This window comes from Phyllostomus hastatus, unplaced genomic scaffold (genome assembly GCF_019186645.2).
Source record: "Phyllostomus hastatus isolate PE091 unplaced genomic scaffold, TTU_PhHast_1.1 phas_scaffold_345, whole genome shotgun sequence".
Lineage (NCBI taxonomy): Eukaryota > Metazoa > Chordata > Mammalia > Chiroptera > Phyllostomidae > Phyllostomus > Phyllostomus hastatus.
In genome coordinates this window covers 13,195,973-13,214,104 of record NW_025334024.1, presented here as the reverse complement: position 1 = coordinate 13,214,104, position 18,132 = coordinate 13,195,973, and the positions used below count along the sequence as shown (strand labels likewise).

At 42.2% G+C, this 18,132-nt stretch overlaps 1 protein-coding gene across 1 annotated transcript in view; it reads left to right on the top strand.

The window, feature by feature from the left end:
- The window catches only part of HYDIN (HYDIN axonemal central pair apparatus protein), a 322,142-nt gene that overhangs the window by 62,436 nt on the left and 241,574 nt on the right, over positions 1-18,132 (top strand). The window contains exons 6-7 of the mRNA XM_045819132.1: positions 7,443-7,642; positions 16,975-17,099. Coding sequence (XP_045675088.1) covers positions 7,443-7,642; positions 16,975-17,099 — 325 coding nt within the window. The remainder of the gene's footprint in view (positions 1-7,442; positions 7,643-16,974; positions 17,100-18,132) is intronic.

Genomic DNA, 18,132 nt, shown 5'->3' with positions numbered 1-18,132 from the left:
TCAAGAAGAATGAAATGTCTCTTATGTTTTATTTTTGTAGTGATCCAATGAGGATTCTGAAGTCAAATTTAAACAGCAAAGATGGGATAAATACTGGATCCCTTCCCTTTACCGGGGTGGGCTCTGGTGAGGAGTGACACATCCGACTTACACGGTGGGTGGCTGCCCAGAGAACGGACTGAAGGGGGTGTGAGGCATAGGCTAGTCGCCTCCCCTTGACACCCATTTTCTCTTTCCTCACTGGTAAGAGAATCACAAATTTTGATTGGCTTCATTACCACCTAAAATAAAAGATTGCATTTCCTCAGCTTCCTTTGCAGCTGTGTCTAAGTGTTGGCCAATGAGGTGTGAGCAAGACTTGCAGGCATGTCCTTGATGAGAGCTGACACAGCAGGCGGTGCTCTCTTCTGCCCTTCTGCCCTCTCCTCCAGGGCTGCAGCTGGGCTGTGAGAGCTGGCATCCCAGGAGTGACTCTGCCGCACAGAGACACTGAAGATGGACGCTGTGAGCTGGAATGATAGAGCAGGAATTTAGGAATTTGCATCTCTGATGACACTGTGGACCCGCCATACCCACATGGCCCGCCTACCTCTGGACTTCTTTGTGGGCGAAAAATAAAATCTATCTCATTTAAATTGCTCTTATTCTGTTCCCTGTTACATGTAGCAGAACCAAAAAGAGACAAGAGGCTGTTGTAATAGTTGGGCAAAAGATGAGGGTGATTTGGACTAAGGAGGTGACAATGAAGATGAAGAAAAGCAGGTGGATTAAAAGTATATGTTTTTATGGTAGAGCAGCCATGATTGGCTGATGGACAGGATAAAGGGTGTGAGAAGGAAAGGAATCTAGTTTGCTTCAGTATTTTGGTTGGCAGCTGACCAAATGGTGGCACCATTTACTCAGGTAGGGGACAGTGGGAGAAGAGCAGTTCTGTGAGTCTGGCTTGGGGTAAGGTAGGGAATCCAGAGCTCTGTCTTTTAAATGTTGAATTTGAACTTTCGTATGTACATCCAAATGGAAATATCAAGGAAGCAGTTGGACACATAGATCTGTGATAAAAGGGAGCTGTCGGGGCTAGGGACAAATACTTGGAAGTCCTAAGTGTAAAGATGGCACTTTCCACCAATGGGTGGAGATGATGCTGGGAGCGAGGGTAGATGAAGAAGAGGCTGGGGAAAGGAGGAGGTGCCGGTGGAGGATGACACTAAGAAGGGGTTGTTATGAAGTGGGAAGCAAACCAGGAGATTTAAAAAGGAGGGAGAGGTCAATCGTGTCTAAAGCTATGAAAAGTAGAATACAATAAAGATGTGGAATTAGCCATTGGATTTGGCAGTCCCTCGTGACCTTGGCAAGACGAGTTTCTGTGGAATGTTGGGTATAAAAGCCTGATGGGGTGGGTTTGAGGGAGAACGGAAAGTGAGGAGGTGGTAACTCGGAGCGTAAATAACACTTTTGAGGAGTTTTGCTGTAAAGGGTAATTGGAAAAATGAGCAGTTGCTGGAGGTAGATGTCGGGGTCAAGGGTGGGTTATTTAAGGTGAGGCCGTTCAAGCATGGTCATAAGCTGACTCGTGAATGGTCAGCGGAGGGAAAAGTGATGCTTCAGGAAATGCTGGGGTCAGAGAGGAGGACCGAGCTTTAGTACACAAGGAGAGGGGCTGGTCTCAGAGGGGAACAGGAGAGAGGGGAGAGTGCGTGGGGATAGAGAGGCAGATTGGTGGGTTTATGGGTTGCTTAGAAAGCAAAAAAGCCAAAGAGGAAATTGAACTATTTGGAGTGGATGATTTATACATGAACCATGAAGTACCCACATTATCATTTTATATGCTAAGGATAAAAGTAAATCTGGAAGTCTCAGGTCTTTTTTCAAGCCAAAGGTCACAGATGGAGAAATGTAGATGCTTCCAGGGAGCTGAGAGCCCAGTGAAATCACACAAAGAGTCAGAGTAGTAGGGGACAGGGATCACGACAGTGGAGCAGACTCAGTTTAAAAAATAATTTATTTTAAATTATAGCTGACATGCAACGTTATATTAGTTTCAGGTGTACAAAATAGTCATTTGACAATCATATCCCTTACAAAGGGATGGCTACAGTAAATCTAGTAACTCATCTGTCACTGTATGTAGTTATCATGATATTATTGACTCTGTTCCATGTTGTGCATTGCATCCACCTGACAGTCCCATTTTTAAACTGATTAAGACTCAGCTGATTCTTTCCTTTTGAGGGGTGAATTTCAGACTGGGAAGATATGTAATAAATACTTTGAACTGGGTGGGAAATTTATAACATTTTCCAGGGACACTAAGTGTTAAAGTCACTAAATTCCAGTCTATTCTGGTTTTACTGTGTTAGCCATCACCCCATCAAGTTTAGGAGTGGAGAAAAGGCAGAAAGGATTGCGAGGACTTAATACACTGGCTGTGCGCCCCCTCCCAATGCCTGGAGAGGCATTTGCTGCAGAAGACATCATCTTCCTTTGCCTGAAAATTTAAAGGACAGAATTATTGCCATGTTTGCTTTGTCTCATGGAGCTAATGTAAAATAAAGATTTATTCTTTTCATTTTCAGAAAGCCAAGTCTGCCATTTTCGTATTCTACTGCTGTTTCTTTATAGTCAGGAGGAAAGGCATGTTGGAAGGCTAATGGACGAGAAGTGGATAGGAATTTTCATCTGGAGAGCATTGTTACATAGGGTAGAAAGTAATTATCTGGAACTCAGAATAAATATGTTGGCCTTGAATCGAGACCTGATGGTCCTGAATCCAAGCACAGTGGGAGGGATTCGTCACCTAAAGTCATTGCTGAGCCTGCAGGCTGACAGAGCCTCCCCAGTCGTAGCATCTGAATTAATTTTAGGCCAGTGTAGCAAATACGTGATTGTACATAATCTAATATTGTCGTATTAAATATAGAAATCCAGAGTTTGGAACACATTTTTGAGGAGTTGTTTCAAGAATTTCTTCATCATCTTTTATGAGTGTGTGAACTGATTAAAAAAAAAATACACAGGGGTGGGCAAAAGTAGGTTCACAGTTGTTCATATGCATAAAGACATGCAGGTCAGTATTTTCACAGCAGCTTTAGTAATGCAAAAGAATGTCACAGATGGGCTTTATTAGCTCAAAAGAATGTCACAATGGCACAGTGCACTTAGGGACAACTTCGTAAGTGCTTGAAGAGCCGGCCTTCATGATTTCCACATCCTTGTGGTCTTGGACAGTCAGTAAACAAGCCTGCATTTCAGCCACCTGCTTGGGTCGGCCCCACTGCCTCCCGAGGTGGTTGACTTTAAGACTGCTTTCACCCACCGCATATAACTCCAGCCAAACTCCAAATCTCCCTCCCTTGGCAATTTGAAAAGGTTTGAAAACGTTTGAAAACATCTCAGTGAATATATCAATTTAGCTTCCTAAACTCTCTCCAGTTGTGCTCCGTTTTCTGCAGAACAAGGCAGAGAATATGCACGTATGGAATAAAATAGGACAAATTACCTTGGGGTCGCCTCTCATCCTGGATTCCGCTCCATCTTTTGTTCTTTCTCTCAGAGCCTCAGTTAATACTGTTTCCATATGTGCCAGGACTTTCCGATTTCTAATTCCCGATGAAACCTTTGCTTGCTAGGTTTGATCTCCTAAGAAAAAATGAAAATAGCACTTATCTCTTTAGGATTCTGATGTAATCAGAGTATACTGTTTCATTGTTGAATTTTGTATGCTTAGTGTAATTTCTACTTCCATGTGTCTGAATATGTAATTTTTGAGCCTGGCATTACCTTCTAAAAACCAGAATCAGTTGAAGAGTTAAGATCCCAACAACTCAATTTTAATACATTTTATGAGTACTGGCCATTAATTTCTATTACTTGCTTCAACCTCAGGGCCTTTGTGTTTGCAATTTCCCTTGTCAGGGACAGCCCATTCCTAGATCTCACCTAACTGGCTCCTTTTGCTGCTCAGGTCTTTATGCGAAGGTCACCTCCTCAGGGAGGCCTCCGTGGTTGTTTTGGCCTGAAGCAGACCCTTACCACATTATCACTTTACCATGTTTTATGTTCTCCAAAGCCCTTGTTGTTTTCTGAATTTATCTTGTTCTATTATTATTGTCATTATCAGGATTGTCATTATTATTTTCCTAACCAGAGTAAACACAAGTTGAATTTTTCCTATATGCCCTACATAAATCATTGTATGTAACACAACATTTTAATAATGATAGCTAACACTGATTAGATATTTACTCCTCACCAAACACTAGGCCAGGTCAATGCCATCTCTTGCCTGGACTATTGCAATGGCTTCTGGCCCCTTTTTTTCCATAGAAGCTGGTGGTTTTCCTAAAACATAAACCAGGTACATAATGATCAGCATTCAGCGTCATTAATGCTTTTGGCCATCCTCATGTCCTACAGTGGCTTTCAAGATCCTGCCTGATCTGGCTCCCCCAACCTTCCTGCGACATCTCTTGCTTCTCTTTACCTTGTTCCCCTCTGGCCACAGGCTCTGAATCACATTTCACCCAGATTGCCATTCATTCATGTGGCTTCATTCCCACTTCACTTATGACTCTGCTGAAACGTCACCTCCTCACAGACACCTTCCCTGACCACCCTATATATACAAGGACTCCACTCACCCCCTTCCCCCTTTCCATGCTTTATTTTTCCTCACTCAACATTATCTTACTCGTTTTCCTGCCTTCAGCAAATATCTGTTGAATGTTTACTGAGCACTAGGCCCTGTTCTAGGCACTGGGGATAAGAGGTCAATGTGACGGGCAGAATCCCTGTCGATACGGAGATATTGGGGGGAGACATATGGTAGACTTAATAAAAAGGTAAAATATATACTATGTTAGATGGCTTTGCGAAAACTAAAGCAGAACAAAAAGCTAGGAAGTGATGGGACAGGAGAGGGAGAGTTAGGTTTAAAATATAGCAGTCGGGGGGGCCTTGGTGACAGAGTGGACCAAGTGGAGTCCTGAAGGAGATGAGGGAGCAAACTATACATATGTATGTACGCACACATACACATATGTATATATGACTACACATATGTGTGAACAATTACAGGGAAGCATGTTCTAGAAAGAGCATGGTATTTGAAGGCTCTGAGGGAGGAGCACCTCTAGCGTGCTCAAGGAGCAGCGAAGAAGCCGGTAGCTGGAGCAGTGAGCAAGCAGAAAAGGAGGAGATATGGGAGCAAATGACAGGGGTGCCAGGCTCTGGTGCCCCTGAACCCTCTCAGCTTGGGAGCCTTGGAACAGGGGGGCAACCTGAATGGGCTTCCATTTGACCTGGACCCTCCTGACCCGTGTGTGGAAAACAGACTTTAGAGGAGCAAGGGTGGAAATAGAGTCCAGTTAGCCGGGAAAGATCGAAGTGGCCAGGGCCAGGGTGACAGTGTGGAGGTGGTGAGAAGTCCCTGTGGTCTGGGCATATTTTGAAGGTTGGTCCAACTGGATTTACTAAGAAACCGAGAAACTGAGAAACAGAGCAATCAAGGATGCCTCATCCCAGGGTTTTAAATCCAGGCCACTGGGAAGATGGAGATGTCAGTACCGAGACAGGGAACAGAGAGGGAACAGGTTAGGGGGAGGGAAGGCAAATGAGCAGGCCCCCAGCTGGCACTGTGGGGCCTTTGTGGACATGAGAAAAAGGCTCCCCCTCTGGGCTGATGCAGTTGGAACCAGCAGAGTAGGGGACTTCAGCCCCCATTCCTTCTGCTTGGGAGGCATCTTCATGTACAGTTGCAGGCAGAGGAGTTCATCAGGGGCTTTGCTTTGGGACTGGTAAGATTGCATCCAGCAAGATGCTGACTGGACAACTGGCCATGACTTTGGAGTTGGGGGTCAGAGAGGCCGCAGGTGTAGGGGCTCTGTCATGGGAGTGTTTCTGGCTACTAGACTTTTTATCTTTATTTGTATACACATTACACTGTATATTAGACAAGCTTTATTTACCTGCTCATTTCTCCTCCATTATTACATAAGCTCAGGGTGATCCATGTCTGTGTCCTACTCAGTTGTATTCTAGACCTAGCTCAGTCCTGAACACTTAATAAACGTGGTTGAATGAGTAAACTGGTTGGGATACCATTGCTTTTTACAAGTCCTGTGGGTTTCATGAAGTTGAGGCATTGCCAGGTCTATCCGTCAATCTGTCTGTTAGACTTTCCCATTCCTACTATATGCCAAAGCTCAAAGTTGTTTTTTTTTTTTCAACCTGCACCAAGTACCATTTATTACATGATTACCAAAAGGAAACTCAAGTTCAAAGTGGACTTAACATGTATGAAGATTGCTTGCAGCTAAAACATACAGTAAAATGATGGGAAAACCTAAAATGAAGAGAAATAAACCTGGTTTAGATAACAAATTTCCATAATGGTGGGCCTATTCTTGAGGGGACTGTTAATACTTTCCTTTTATATTTAGTTTTGCTTTTGGTGAGGATTTACTTTTAACTTTTTTTTCCTACACTGAGGGTGAGAATTGTGTTCTTCTATCTAAAGAGATGATATAAAGGGTGACTTAATTCAGCATTTGTGTTACAATTAGACTCAAGACTGGGGATGATAGGTGCTCAGGAACTCAGCATTTGTACTTGGAATGGTCAGTAATGGTTTTGCACAAGAGGTGAAGTTTAAACTGGGTTATGTATCAATTAGCTATTGTACAACTCCAAAACTCAATGGCTTAAATAATAAACATTTATTATTGCTTGCAAGACTGTGGTTCAGCTGGTCGTGACTAGGCCTTCTCAAGGTTGGGTAGGCAACTCTTGGTTGGGCTCTCTCACATATTTGGGGCAGAAGGCAGGTCTAGCAGGACCGTGGATGGGACACCTGGGTTCTCAGCTTGCAGTAGACTAGACAGGGCTTGTGCACGTGGCTGTGGCAGTGTTCCGAGCGCAAAACTGGAAATGCGCAAAGCTTCTTGAGGCTTCAGCTTGGAACTGGCCACATTCTATTGGTCAAAGCAAGGGGTAGGGAAAGAGACTCCACTCATGATGGAGGAGTGAAAGCCACATGGTAAAGAGTGTGGGCATAGCCAGACCATTAATAGGAGCCATCAATCTAACACAGGTTCCCAAAGGACAGATGGGCACAGTTGGAAGGAGGACGTGAGGGAACTGGTGATCTAACCTCCTCTGATCTAAACAAAAATGTGCCTCAACCATCTCCCATCTGACCTCCCTACTATCTGGGAAACACATGAAACGTAAGCTTTCTGTTAGCTTGTAGGTTTTAACACTTGAACTGTTCTCTCTCTGTCAGAAAAGAGTACTTCATTGAAAGTACAACTATAATTGTCTTGAGAAAGTTTCCTAGAATATATTAATTTTTCTTTGCTAGATGCCTGCGTATGGCCATATTTCTCACCCAGTTATATTGATCATGTCGGTGTTTCCACAAGTAATCATTGTACCTTCTCCTGTAGGATTACACCCATATGTTGACCTGTGTTACTGAAAGAGAAAAGTTTATTGTACCCATCAAAGCCAGAGGTGCTCGGGCCATCCTAGATTTTCCTGACAAGCTGAATTTTGCCACTTGCCCTGTCAAATACAGCACTCAGAAGATTCTGCTGGTACGAAACATTGGCAACAAAGACACTGTGTTTCACATCACAACTTATAGGTATGCGTTCCTTTGGCTCTTGTTTTTGATTGATTATAGCTGCATCTAGTTACTACAAGTAATTTGCTGGAATAGCAGTTGGAGTTGGAACTGCTTGTTACAGTCTTAGCTGCAAGGCTGGGAGAGCTCCCTGATGTAGGGCAGACATCCTCTTCTCAAGAGGAGACCAAATTTCAAGGTTACCCTTTTGGGTATGGAAAGTCTTCTGAAATGCTGGATGAGACTCCTACTTAGCATAGAGAATGGCCCATGGGAATCTATTAATAGACATTCGTTTTGACTAAGAATTTTATAACTGGCTGTATTGGTTTTCTGCTGCTATTATAACAAATTAGCACAAATTTAGTGGCTTAAAACAACACACATTTATTATCTAACATTTCAGTAGATCAGAGGCCTCTACTGGGTTCTTATGTGAAGGCTTGAGGGGAGAATCCATTTCTTTGCTTTTTCCAGCTTCTAGGGATCGCCCATATTTGTTAGCTCATGGTGCTCAGTTTTCTCATCTGAAAAATGGGGAAAAGCACAGTAGCCACTTAATAGGGTTGTTGTGAGAAATAAATGAATTAATAAATGTATGTTGCAAGTGCATAGCGAGTACTACATAGTAAGTGGGTGTTCTTTTATTGTTTCTTCAAATGAGCCGCTACCAGTGTGGTGGGCAGAATAATGGCTCCTTGGATGTGCCCACATTCTAATCCTCAGAACCTGTCAGTCTGTAATGTTAGATGACAGTAGGGGACTGGGTTTACAGATGTGATTAAGGCTGCCAGTCAGCTGACCTTAAAGTGGGGAAATCATCCTGGATTACCTGGGTGGGTCCAGCGTAATCACAAGGGTCTTTAAAATAGAAAAGGCAGGCAGAAGAAGGGTTCAGAGTGATGAAATGTGAGAAAAACTCAACCTGCTTTTTCAGGCTTTGAAAATGAGAAAACAGAGCAATAGTGAGGCTATATTACTTGCTCTAGAGCACATAGCTAGGATAAGCAAAGGAGCTAGATTTTCATCTGATTAGTTGAGAAGCAGCTACAGGGTAGTGGACACCATGGGACAACGTGAAGGCCAGTGAGACAAGCCTTGCCCTCAAGGAGCTCTCTTATAAGGTGGGAAAGAACAATTGTTATGGAACTTGAAAACAGTGTCTGATCAGCAGGGCACTGATGGCTTAAGAATGACCAGCTTGGGAGGATAGGAAACAGAGTCAAGTTCTTTTCCATCACTTAAACAAAGTGTGTATATTGATCTGGATTGTGAGCTCATTTTCAGAAGGGCTTTATCTGTGGAATCCTTTGCTGGTTAAAGGACCCATCTCTCCAGAATTCTGCCTGAGTCACGATTAAACTATGGAAACTACTCTTCTGGTAATTTTGGGGCTTGGGGGTTCGTAGACCGATAGTGCATATTCAAACCCCACACCTGCGTAAGACACATGTCGGAAGTCAGGAGTCCCTGGAGAAACTGTGTTTCTTTCTCTCAAAACCAAGACAGGACTTGTCCTGGTGATGGTTTGGCAGCCCTTCAAGTTTCCAGGTTTTATATGGGGATTTTGTTCTAAATTCCCTGACTTGACTATCTCAAGGTCGGCTGTTAAAACCCAGGCATCAAGGTTATTGGGAACCCAGGGCAGACCCAATTAGTTCAGTGGCTTACAGCTCTGGTTCTTAGATTTTTCTTCATTTTTGAATCTTGTGGATTTGCCTTAATTGCTTGCATGTTCAGCCACTCACTTATGTAACTTATATTTTATCCAGTCTTCCTAGTCCTGCTGGTAGCAGAGTTTTCAAGTATCTTGGTCTGTGATGCTATAGGCAGCAGGGCTGTCACCATGCAGGTTGGGGGTGCATCCTTCGGCTGGGAGCTCGTGTTTGCTCTTCCAGGTGTCCCGGGAGCACCACTGTCTCCGGACCATTTCACACAGATCTGCATGCCTGTCTCGTGTTGCATTACCCCCGGCTGGAAAACTATTTTTAATTTTTATTTGTAGGGCAGGTCTACTGGAAATTCTTTCAGTTTTTGGCTACTTAATAAAAAGTATTTTGCCTTCATTTTTGAAAAATATTTTCTCTACAGTATGGAATTCTGAGTTGATAGTAATATGTCCCTGTTTTTTTAGTGCTTTAGTGATGTCATTTTATTGTCTTTTGGCTTACATGTTGCTCATGAAAGTCTGCTATAACCCCTATCTTTATTTCTCTGCATGTCTTTTTCTTGGGCTGCTTTCAAGTTTTTTTCCTTATAAGGGTGGGCAAAAGTAGGCTTACAGTTGTAATACAAATAAATAATACAGTAATGCATATGTAATAATATAAGAATAAACTCTGTATTTCGTGTACTCACAACTGTAAACCTACTTTTGCCACCCCGTGTTTGTTTTGTTTAGCACTTTGAGTACGATGTGTCTAGGGGTGGGTTTGTTTGTTTTTTTTAAGGAACTTATTTTGCTTTTTAGTTTCAGTTTCAATCTTGAATGAAATTCTCTGAGCTTCCTGGATCTTTTTTTATATTTTATTTTATTCTCAGCCATATCTCTTCAAATATCGCTTCCACTCACTGCTTCTGCTTGGAGGGAGCTTCTGTTTCTCTTTGGTGGGACAGCCGGCAAGTGTCCCGTCTCCCCTGTGGGGACGGGCATCGTCCACTTTCAGATTTCAGGCCTCTTGTGTGCCCTGCAACCTCAGCTCTCTGAGGGGTTCAAGAAAACTTGTGATTTTTCTGTTTCTCTGGGTTCTTTTTCGTTGTTAGATAGGAGAGACACTCTTTCTAGCTTTCCGCATCCCTAATCACCAGGAAGCAGGATGCCGAATCACGTTAGAGAAGCCAACCATCAGAAGCAAAGGAAAAAAGCTCTTTTGAAAAGTGGTGTCTCCTGACACAGCCCATCAGTGCTTACACGGCCTCTGTCGTCCCATGGTGAGACGCACTTATTCTGCTTGAAGGAGAAGGAAGCAGGTTGTCCAGCTGGCTCACCAGGACTTAGGAGAAAGAAGCAGTCTTTTTTTATTTGAAGGAAGGCCCCCCACAACCACCATGTGTAACACACACTAAAGACTTCCCGTTACGTGGGGTTTTTTTCAGTGTAAAAGAGAATCCACCCAAGGCGAGCAAACGAGTGCAGGCAGCATGTCTTCCTGGGCTGTTTGACTGAATCTTCAAAACTACACATAAATATCTTCACATACTACATTCCCATAAAGTGAAACAAAATTACTCCACAGATTTAATAGTGTGACGTGGCAGGAAAAGACCGCAAACTTTTCTATCCGTAGCTATGAATGTGAATCATCTTCTCCTGATACAGAAACACTTGTAAGGTAAACTGGTGAGCCAAATTAAGGACTAGCCAGGAATTACAAAGACATTAGAAACTAGAGTCCAACATTCTCATTTTACAGGTGAGGGAATTAAGGGCTGAAAAGGGAAATGCCTTATCTAAGTTCTTCTGGTAAATTAATAGCGAAGCCTGGGTTAAAGCAAACCTGGGCCAGTTCTGGGCTCTGGATTCCCAGACCCATCCCTCGCTCTCTCCCTGCAATGTCACCAGGGGCTGTGTGAGCTCCCCTAGCCTCTGGAGTCAGCAGGACACCAGCTGTGTTTGACGAGTTGGGGGTACTAGAAGGAGGTTACAGGGCAGGAAGAAGTCAGGGTAGTTCTTCTCCCTCTCTGGCTTCAGCAGAGTCCCCAGCAAGCAGATGCACTTTCTCGTGGTTCTAGGTCCCGTCGGACAAGTGTCATAGTTCCACCTGCTGCCAGTTCCTCACTTCCTCTCCATCTTTTGTCTCCAGCGCAGGGGTGGAAATGGCTTACTGTTGTTACGAATCCCTGAGCTATCTCACTGTCTTAAATTGGGCCTCTCACCACTCCCATCTTCTGTGTCACTAAGTCTCTCAATTACATCCCCTGTTTAGAAATATTTTTGTTTTCCTGCTTAGACTTTGCATGATATAGTAGTTTTATGTTATTTCCACAAAATGCATGTTTTCCAGCCATGCTGTCTATTCAGTGAGCTACTTCAGGTTCTTCCCATAAATCCCTTTTCTGTTTGTTAGCCAGAGTTGGTTGCTGTTGTTTACAACTGAGAACCTGAGGGCTGCAACGAAAAAGGATGCAACTGCATTTTGAATCTAAATCTCTGGTAGCTCTCCTGACAAGTGTCCATTCTAAAAAATACAGAGGAGATTGTCCTGCCCGGACAGGGGTGGGGACCACTATTTCAGTTAACGTGATTGTCAGTAGACGTGGTAGAGCAGTGGGTGTAGCTTGAGACTTTGGGGTCAGTCAGAAACCCAGCACATACTCTTGGTCTTGCTACTTTTTGAGTCAATAGTCAGTTTGAAATAATATCTCACAGGAAATAGTTTCAAAAACGTCATATTCTTGCTCTGGCCAGTGTGACTCACTTGGTTGGAGAGTCATCCTGTAGCTGCAAGTTGCGGGTTTGATTCCTAGTCAGGACACATGCCAAGGTTGTGGGTTCAATCCCCAGTCTGGACCAGTACAATTGAAGCTTCTCTCTTCACTGCGATGTTGCTTTCTCTCCCTCCCTTTCTCTCTAAAAGCAAAGGAAAAAATGTTCTCAGGCAAGGATTAAAAAGATCCTATTCTCATTGAAATAATAATTTAACTAATGTTTAAGTTTATAAATGGTTAAGTTCATATACATTGTAAGATAAAACTTTATGTGTCTGTTGCTGCCATTAGAATATGAACTTCTCTAATGCAAGGTTGTATTTAACTCTTCATTTGTATGTCCCTAGCACCTAGCAAAGTATCTAAAATAAATAAATGCTCAATAAATGTTTATAGGATATCTAACCAACAATATATCACAAAGGCAAAGCTACAACTATAAACCTCTATAATAATTTAAAATAAAAAGCATGCTCCAAGTACTATAAAATAGGCAGAATGGCTTTTACACTAATATAAGGAGCCGCCAAGTGCTATAAAATATATAGAGAATGTAAACAATTACTCTTCAACTTTATTACAGATTTGACCTAACACTCTAGTAGGTGCCAGAATAACTTTGACTGTTAAAGAAAAATTCATTTCAGAAGGTGAAGCAGAAAGATTTAAGAAGCAATTTAAAAATCTAAAACCTCAGGTTAGGAACCAGTTAATAAAAAGCTTATCTGAAGAAAAATATTAATATTATATTTAATATTTTATTTAATAGACTCAGTACTTAGTCTTCTGCTAAAATATTGAATCATTTGCATGGAACAGTTTCAGTTCTTTAGAGCAGTTTGTAGTGGATTAAATAAAAATCTTTCAAAGTCCCTTAAAATCTTTCTCATGGCTCATGATTTTTCACGCACTCAAATTTTCTCCTTAATCAAGTGTTTGGTATTAATGAGGATGTGATATCCAAACCAAATACTTTGGTAGAAGGAGCCAGCCTTATACCCTTGACAAACAATATTTTTACTTCTTTGTAAGAGCATTTTCTGGTAGTTGATGTTTTCTAGCCTCTTCAGCCTGTCCATTCTTAGTAAAATGGAGTACAAAATCAAATTATAGACAATGTCTAAGCACCAGAACTTACACTCTACCCAATTAACATCTGATTTATTGAGAGAGCTTAGGCACCCCTCAGTAGAAATGGCTATCCCAAGTGATTTTCTACATAGTGAAGAAATTTAGTGTAATATAAAGCCAAGCATTAGCACAACAGGAGAGTGTCTGTTACCTCTGTATGGAATTTGGATTTCTGGAGTTCCTAGAGAAGGATAACCGTTTTTTTCCCCCACAGAAAATTAGCTTAGGCCTGGCTGGTATAGCTCAGTGGATTGAGCATGGACTTCGAACCAAAGGATCGCTGGTTCATTCCCAGTCAGGGTACATGCCTGGGTTGCAGGCCAGACCCCGAATGGGGGACTCATGAGAGGCAACCACACACTGATGTTTCTCTCCCTCTCTTTCTCCTTCCCTTCTCCTCTCTCTCTAAAAAAAAAAATAAATAAATAAAAAATAAAATACAATCAATAAGAAAAAAACAGAAAATTAGCTTAGCTTCTGCAATGTACTACTACCCAAATCATTTCAAAACTGTTTTTTTTTTTTTGCTACCAAGTCATATTTGAAAAGAAAATGAAAGCAATTTCATTTCAGTATAGGAAGAAAAATATTAGGAACTAGGGAGGCAAAGATAGAAGAAAATATTACAATAGATTATGTTGTTCCCAAGCCAGGAAACTGGGTCAAGTTCTCAACATTTTAGATTCTTATTGAGGCCACAAGGGAGAAAGAAACTTTTTTGAGACTGTGAGACTCAACTTCATTTCACATGAAGCAGAAATTCTTGAGCTACTGAAAGTCTGTTCCTCTTCTGTTTCACCAAGATGTTATAAACATTAATTTATGATTACAGATATTTTTATTTCCCTCTAAAATTTTGTTTTAATTCAATTTGACAAACTCTTCTGAGAGACTCCTGTGAGTAAAGATCTGTGCATGGCGTGGTAAGAGACACAAAGATAAATCTAACCAGGTTGCTCCCACCTTCAGGGAGTACACAGAAAGAACTTGAACTTGAAGTCTTGCTTCCATCCAACCTCCACCATTACCTAGTTGGGTAACTTTGGGACAGTTGCCTGCCCTTTTGGAGCATCTGTTTTCTCATGTCTAAAATGCAAATAACAGTATCTACTTTCTCAAGGGTTTGGGGGAATTAGAGGAATTGACATATGTAAAGTGCCCCATGTAGTGTCCAGCACGGGGTATGCACTCAAGAAATTGTAGGCTTTCTCTTTCCTTTCATCTCAAGAGTCTCTAACTATTGAGAGATGCATAAAAACTATCTATAATACAAGGTGAACTGAAGTAACAAGTAAAAAAAGACAGTTATACCCTCCGAGAGGAAGGCAACGTTATCATCAAGAAGGAGAATTAGGGAAGATTCTATTTCAGAGGTGATTTTGAGTCTAGGCTATGACAGGTGACTTGGGGAGGAGTATGGAAAGTCTGTGTGTGTGTGAGGGCACGGTCTGGTTGGAAGGGAGAGGAGGTGGCAGTGCTAGGGGAGGTTGTGGGTGAAGAGACTCAAGTCCTCCCATCCTGTCCCACCCCAGCCTAACTTGTAATGTGACAGGTACATAGGACGTTCAGACTGATATGTGTGTGTAATGAGAATGCAAAACTGCTTGGGAGCAGAGTGTGGGGGACCTCAAATGCCTAAGACTTTGAACTTTAGGGCATAGCTTATGAGGACCACTGAAGGTGTTTGAACAAGAGATGGATGTGTTATGGCCCGTAAGGCTTTTTAAAAAGTCTCTAGAGCAGCATAAAGGGTTGAGAGGATAATTATAAAAATTTGAACTCATCTAAATACCCAAGATTATCCCCAGGCTCATCTTCCATGTAGGGGCTGCCAGTGAGGGAGATAAAAATAGCGGTAACAACAATAATGATAAACACTTGCTTAGCACTTCCTATGTGCCCAGCATTATTACAAGCACTTTACTCACACCAACTTCTCACTACTCCGTAGGGTTCTATGAAGTAGGTGCTGTCATTACCTCATTTTACAGGTAAGGAAACTGAGGTTTCCATGACTTGTCCAAGGTCGTGGCAGAACTGGGTTTTGAACTTACTCCACTGATTCCAGACTTGTAACCACTATACCGTGGTGCCTCTACAGACCTGCCTGGGGTTCACCGGAGGTCTGGTGCTGTAGGTGTGGGAAAAGGACAAATACTGGAATGGAAAAATACAGAAAGGACAGGGCGATTCAGATGGAGAACACCGGAGAAAACCAGCGACTGCCCGGGGGAGGAAGCGTGAGGGGTCCTGCAGTGGTAACACCAGGTTCCATGTGGTAACGCCAGGTTCCACCCGGTGCCGCCTCTGCCGTGAGTGCAGCCCACGTAGAAGGCTTAGGCTTTCTGAATTCAGTTCATTGTCTAATGGAAGATTTAAGGACTATTCCTTTTTTTAAAAGACTTTATTTATTTACTTTTAGAGAAAAGAAGGGAGGGAGCGAGGGAGGGAGAGAAGCATTGACCAGTTGCCTCTCACACACCCACAAATGGGGACCTGGCCTGCAACCCAGACCTGTGCCCTGACTGGGAATCGAACCAGCGGCTTTTCAGTTCACAGGCTGGCACTCAATCCACTGAGCCACACCAGCCAGGGCAGGAATGTTTCTGATACAAGTAAATAATCAGAAATAGCTTAGCTTGCCAGACACATTGTATAATGCATTACTTTGAAAAACTAACAATTTCAAAAAGTGAAATGGAGCATGAAAATAATTTAGTGGACTGGGTGTCCTGTTTTGAAGGAAGAACTCTAAATTATTTGAGGTACTTCATGATCAGTTCCAGCTTCTCTCTTCCTCCTCCCTTCCAGGGCAATTAAACAAAGCTATTTCCAAATCCTCTCTGCCTTCCCATAGTGTCTACATGCCCAAATTCCATTTCGAAGACACAGGACTTGTCTCGAGTTTGCTTTTTCAAGAGCTTTCCCCGCATCTCCAGCTCGCCCTCCCCCAGGAGGCTGACCTATGTGGCAGAGGGCAACAGGCTCGGGTCCTTTGGCTTCTGGTTGGGTTCAGGCTGTGGGGGCCCCAGCAGGCTGGCAGGCAGACAGGAAGAAGCGAGTTCAGGACACATTTCCCCCTAGTGTCTTCCCTGTGAAGCCCCCTGGGCTGGCTGGCTGTCTTGACTAAAGCTCCTTGCCCTTCATAAGGCAGCATTCTCTTAGAACTCTCATGGGTTTTAAAACCACTCTTTCTCCTTGGCTCTTTGGGCCTAGAGGTGGTAACAGCCCTGCTGCTAAAAACCTTGGGTGATTGAGTCATCAATTGTAGTTTCCCTATATCTCTTCCCCTCCTTTAAATGGACGCTTTGTCAAACTGCCCTCAAATTATCCTCATGTGATTGTGTTATCACTTTCCTTTTGGGATGCTGATATATTTTCCCATTATGAAGCCCTTTCTTCTCCGAACCCTCACAAAACTTGATTTTTGTTCCTTTGACAGTACTGTTCTTTTCCTGATTACATTATTTGCATAGATGTTATAAATCTGTGCCTTACTGAAATCGCTCAGTGAATCTCAATGAAGGTTAAAAAATGGCTGAATGGCAAGGACACAAACAAGAGTATTATTGCATCATTTCAGTTTCTTTTAAACTTGTGACTTTATTACTGTTATTTTAACATTAAAACTTAAGTTCTTTCACATTAGGGGGAAAAGTCTACTTTACTCAGGAATCGCTGAATTACAGTGTCAGGACTGAGCCATCTCCAGATGTAGCACTGGTGTATCTGTTCCACCTCCCCTCACACGGGTCAGGACCGTGTCCTGATGGTGTGTCTCATGCGTATTGCAGGCCGTTCTCTGTAGAGCCATCTGTCGGAAGTCTTAGTGTGGGAGAGTCCATGCAGCTGGAAGTGAATTTCGAGCCACAAACCGTGGGCAATCACAGCAAACGGCTTATTGTGTATTACGACACAGGTATGCACTGTTCTTTATTAAAAGTTCTATGTTAAGAAAAGTCAAATGGAAAATATGATGAAGCAAAGTAGGAAATGGTTATTTTGGCTACTTTAGAGTAAGCTAAGAGCCACAAGGTAAAGAAAAAAAGAATGTTGAGGCAGATATAAATCCCACCTGACTGGTTTCGCCAATGCTTTAAAAGCCTGAGAAATACGGCTCAGGAAGGAACCTATTCCCAGATGTCGCATTAGTAGACTGAGGTTATTTATATGTAAATGGCTGGAAGGTAACTTAATACCCCATGTGTTTTCCATTTGATTTATTGCTTCATTTACCTAACATTTTGAAAATGTAAAACCCCAGTTCAGAGTGGTCTTGTGTGTGCTCACTAGCCCATGTTTTAATAAGTGTTTCATTAACACTTAACTGAAAATATTTTAGAATTTCCATTTTTTACCTCTTCTTTGACCCACTGGGCTATTTAGCAGTGTGTTCAAACATTTGGGAATTTTCTAGTTTTCTTTTTTTAAAAATAGATTTATAGTTGACTTCCACCAGTGATAGAAAACCAATTCTATATGACTTCTGTTCTTGAAATTAGTTGAGACTTATGTTATGGTTCAGAATACATTCCATTTTGGTAAATGAGCCCCATGCACTTGGAAAGGATACAAGTTCCATGCATAGGAGGTCAAGTTAATCACGTTGTTCAATCTCTATCTCTATTAATTTTTCTCCTCATTTTATTAGTTATTGGAAAGTGTTATTAAAATCCACAACTATGATGGTAGATTTGGTATTTTTCTTTTTTGGTGCTTTCAGTTTTCATTTTATATATTCTGAGGCTCCGAAGCTTAGTGTGTACACATTTAAAATTATTATAACTTCCTGTCGAGTTAACTGTCCTGTCATTATGAAATGTCTCTGATTGTTAGTAGGGTTTCCAACGCTAAAATCTACTTGGTCTGATATATGTATAAGATGGCAGCTTCCTTTTGCTTAGTGTGTAGACAGTATATTGTGTTTGTGCATTTTCTTTCAACTTTTCTGT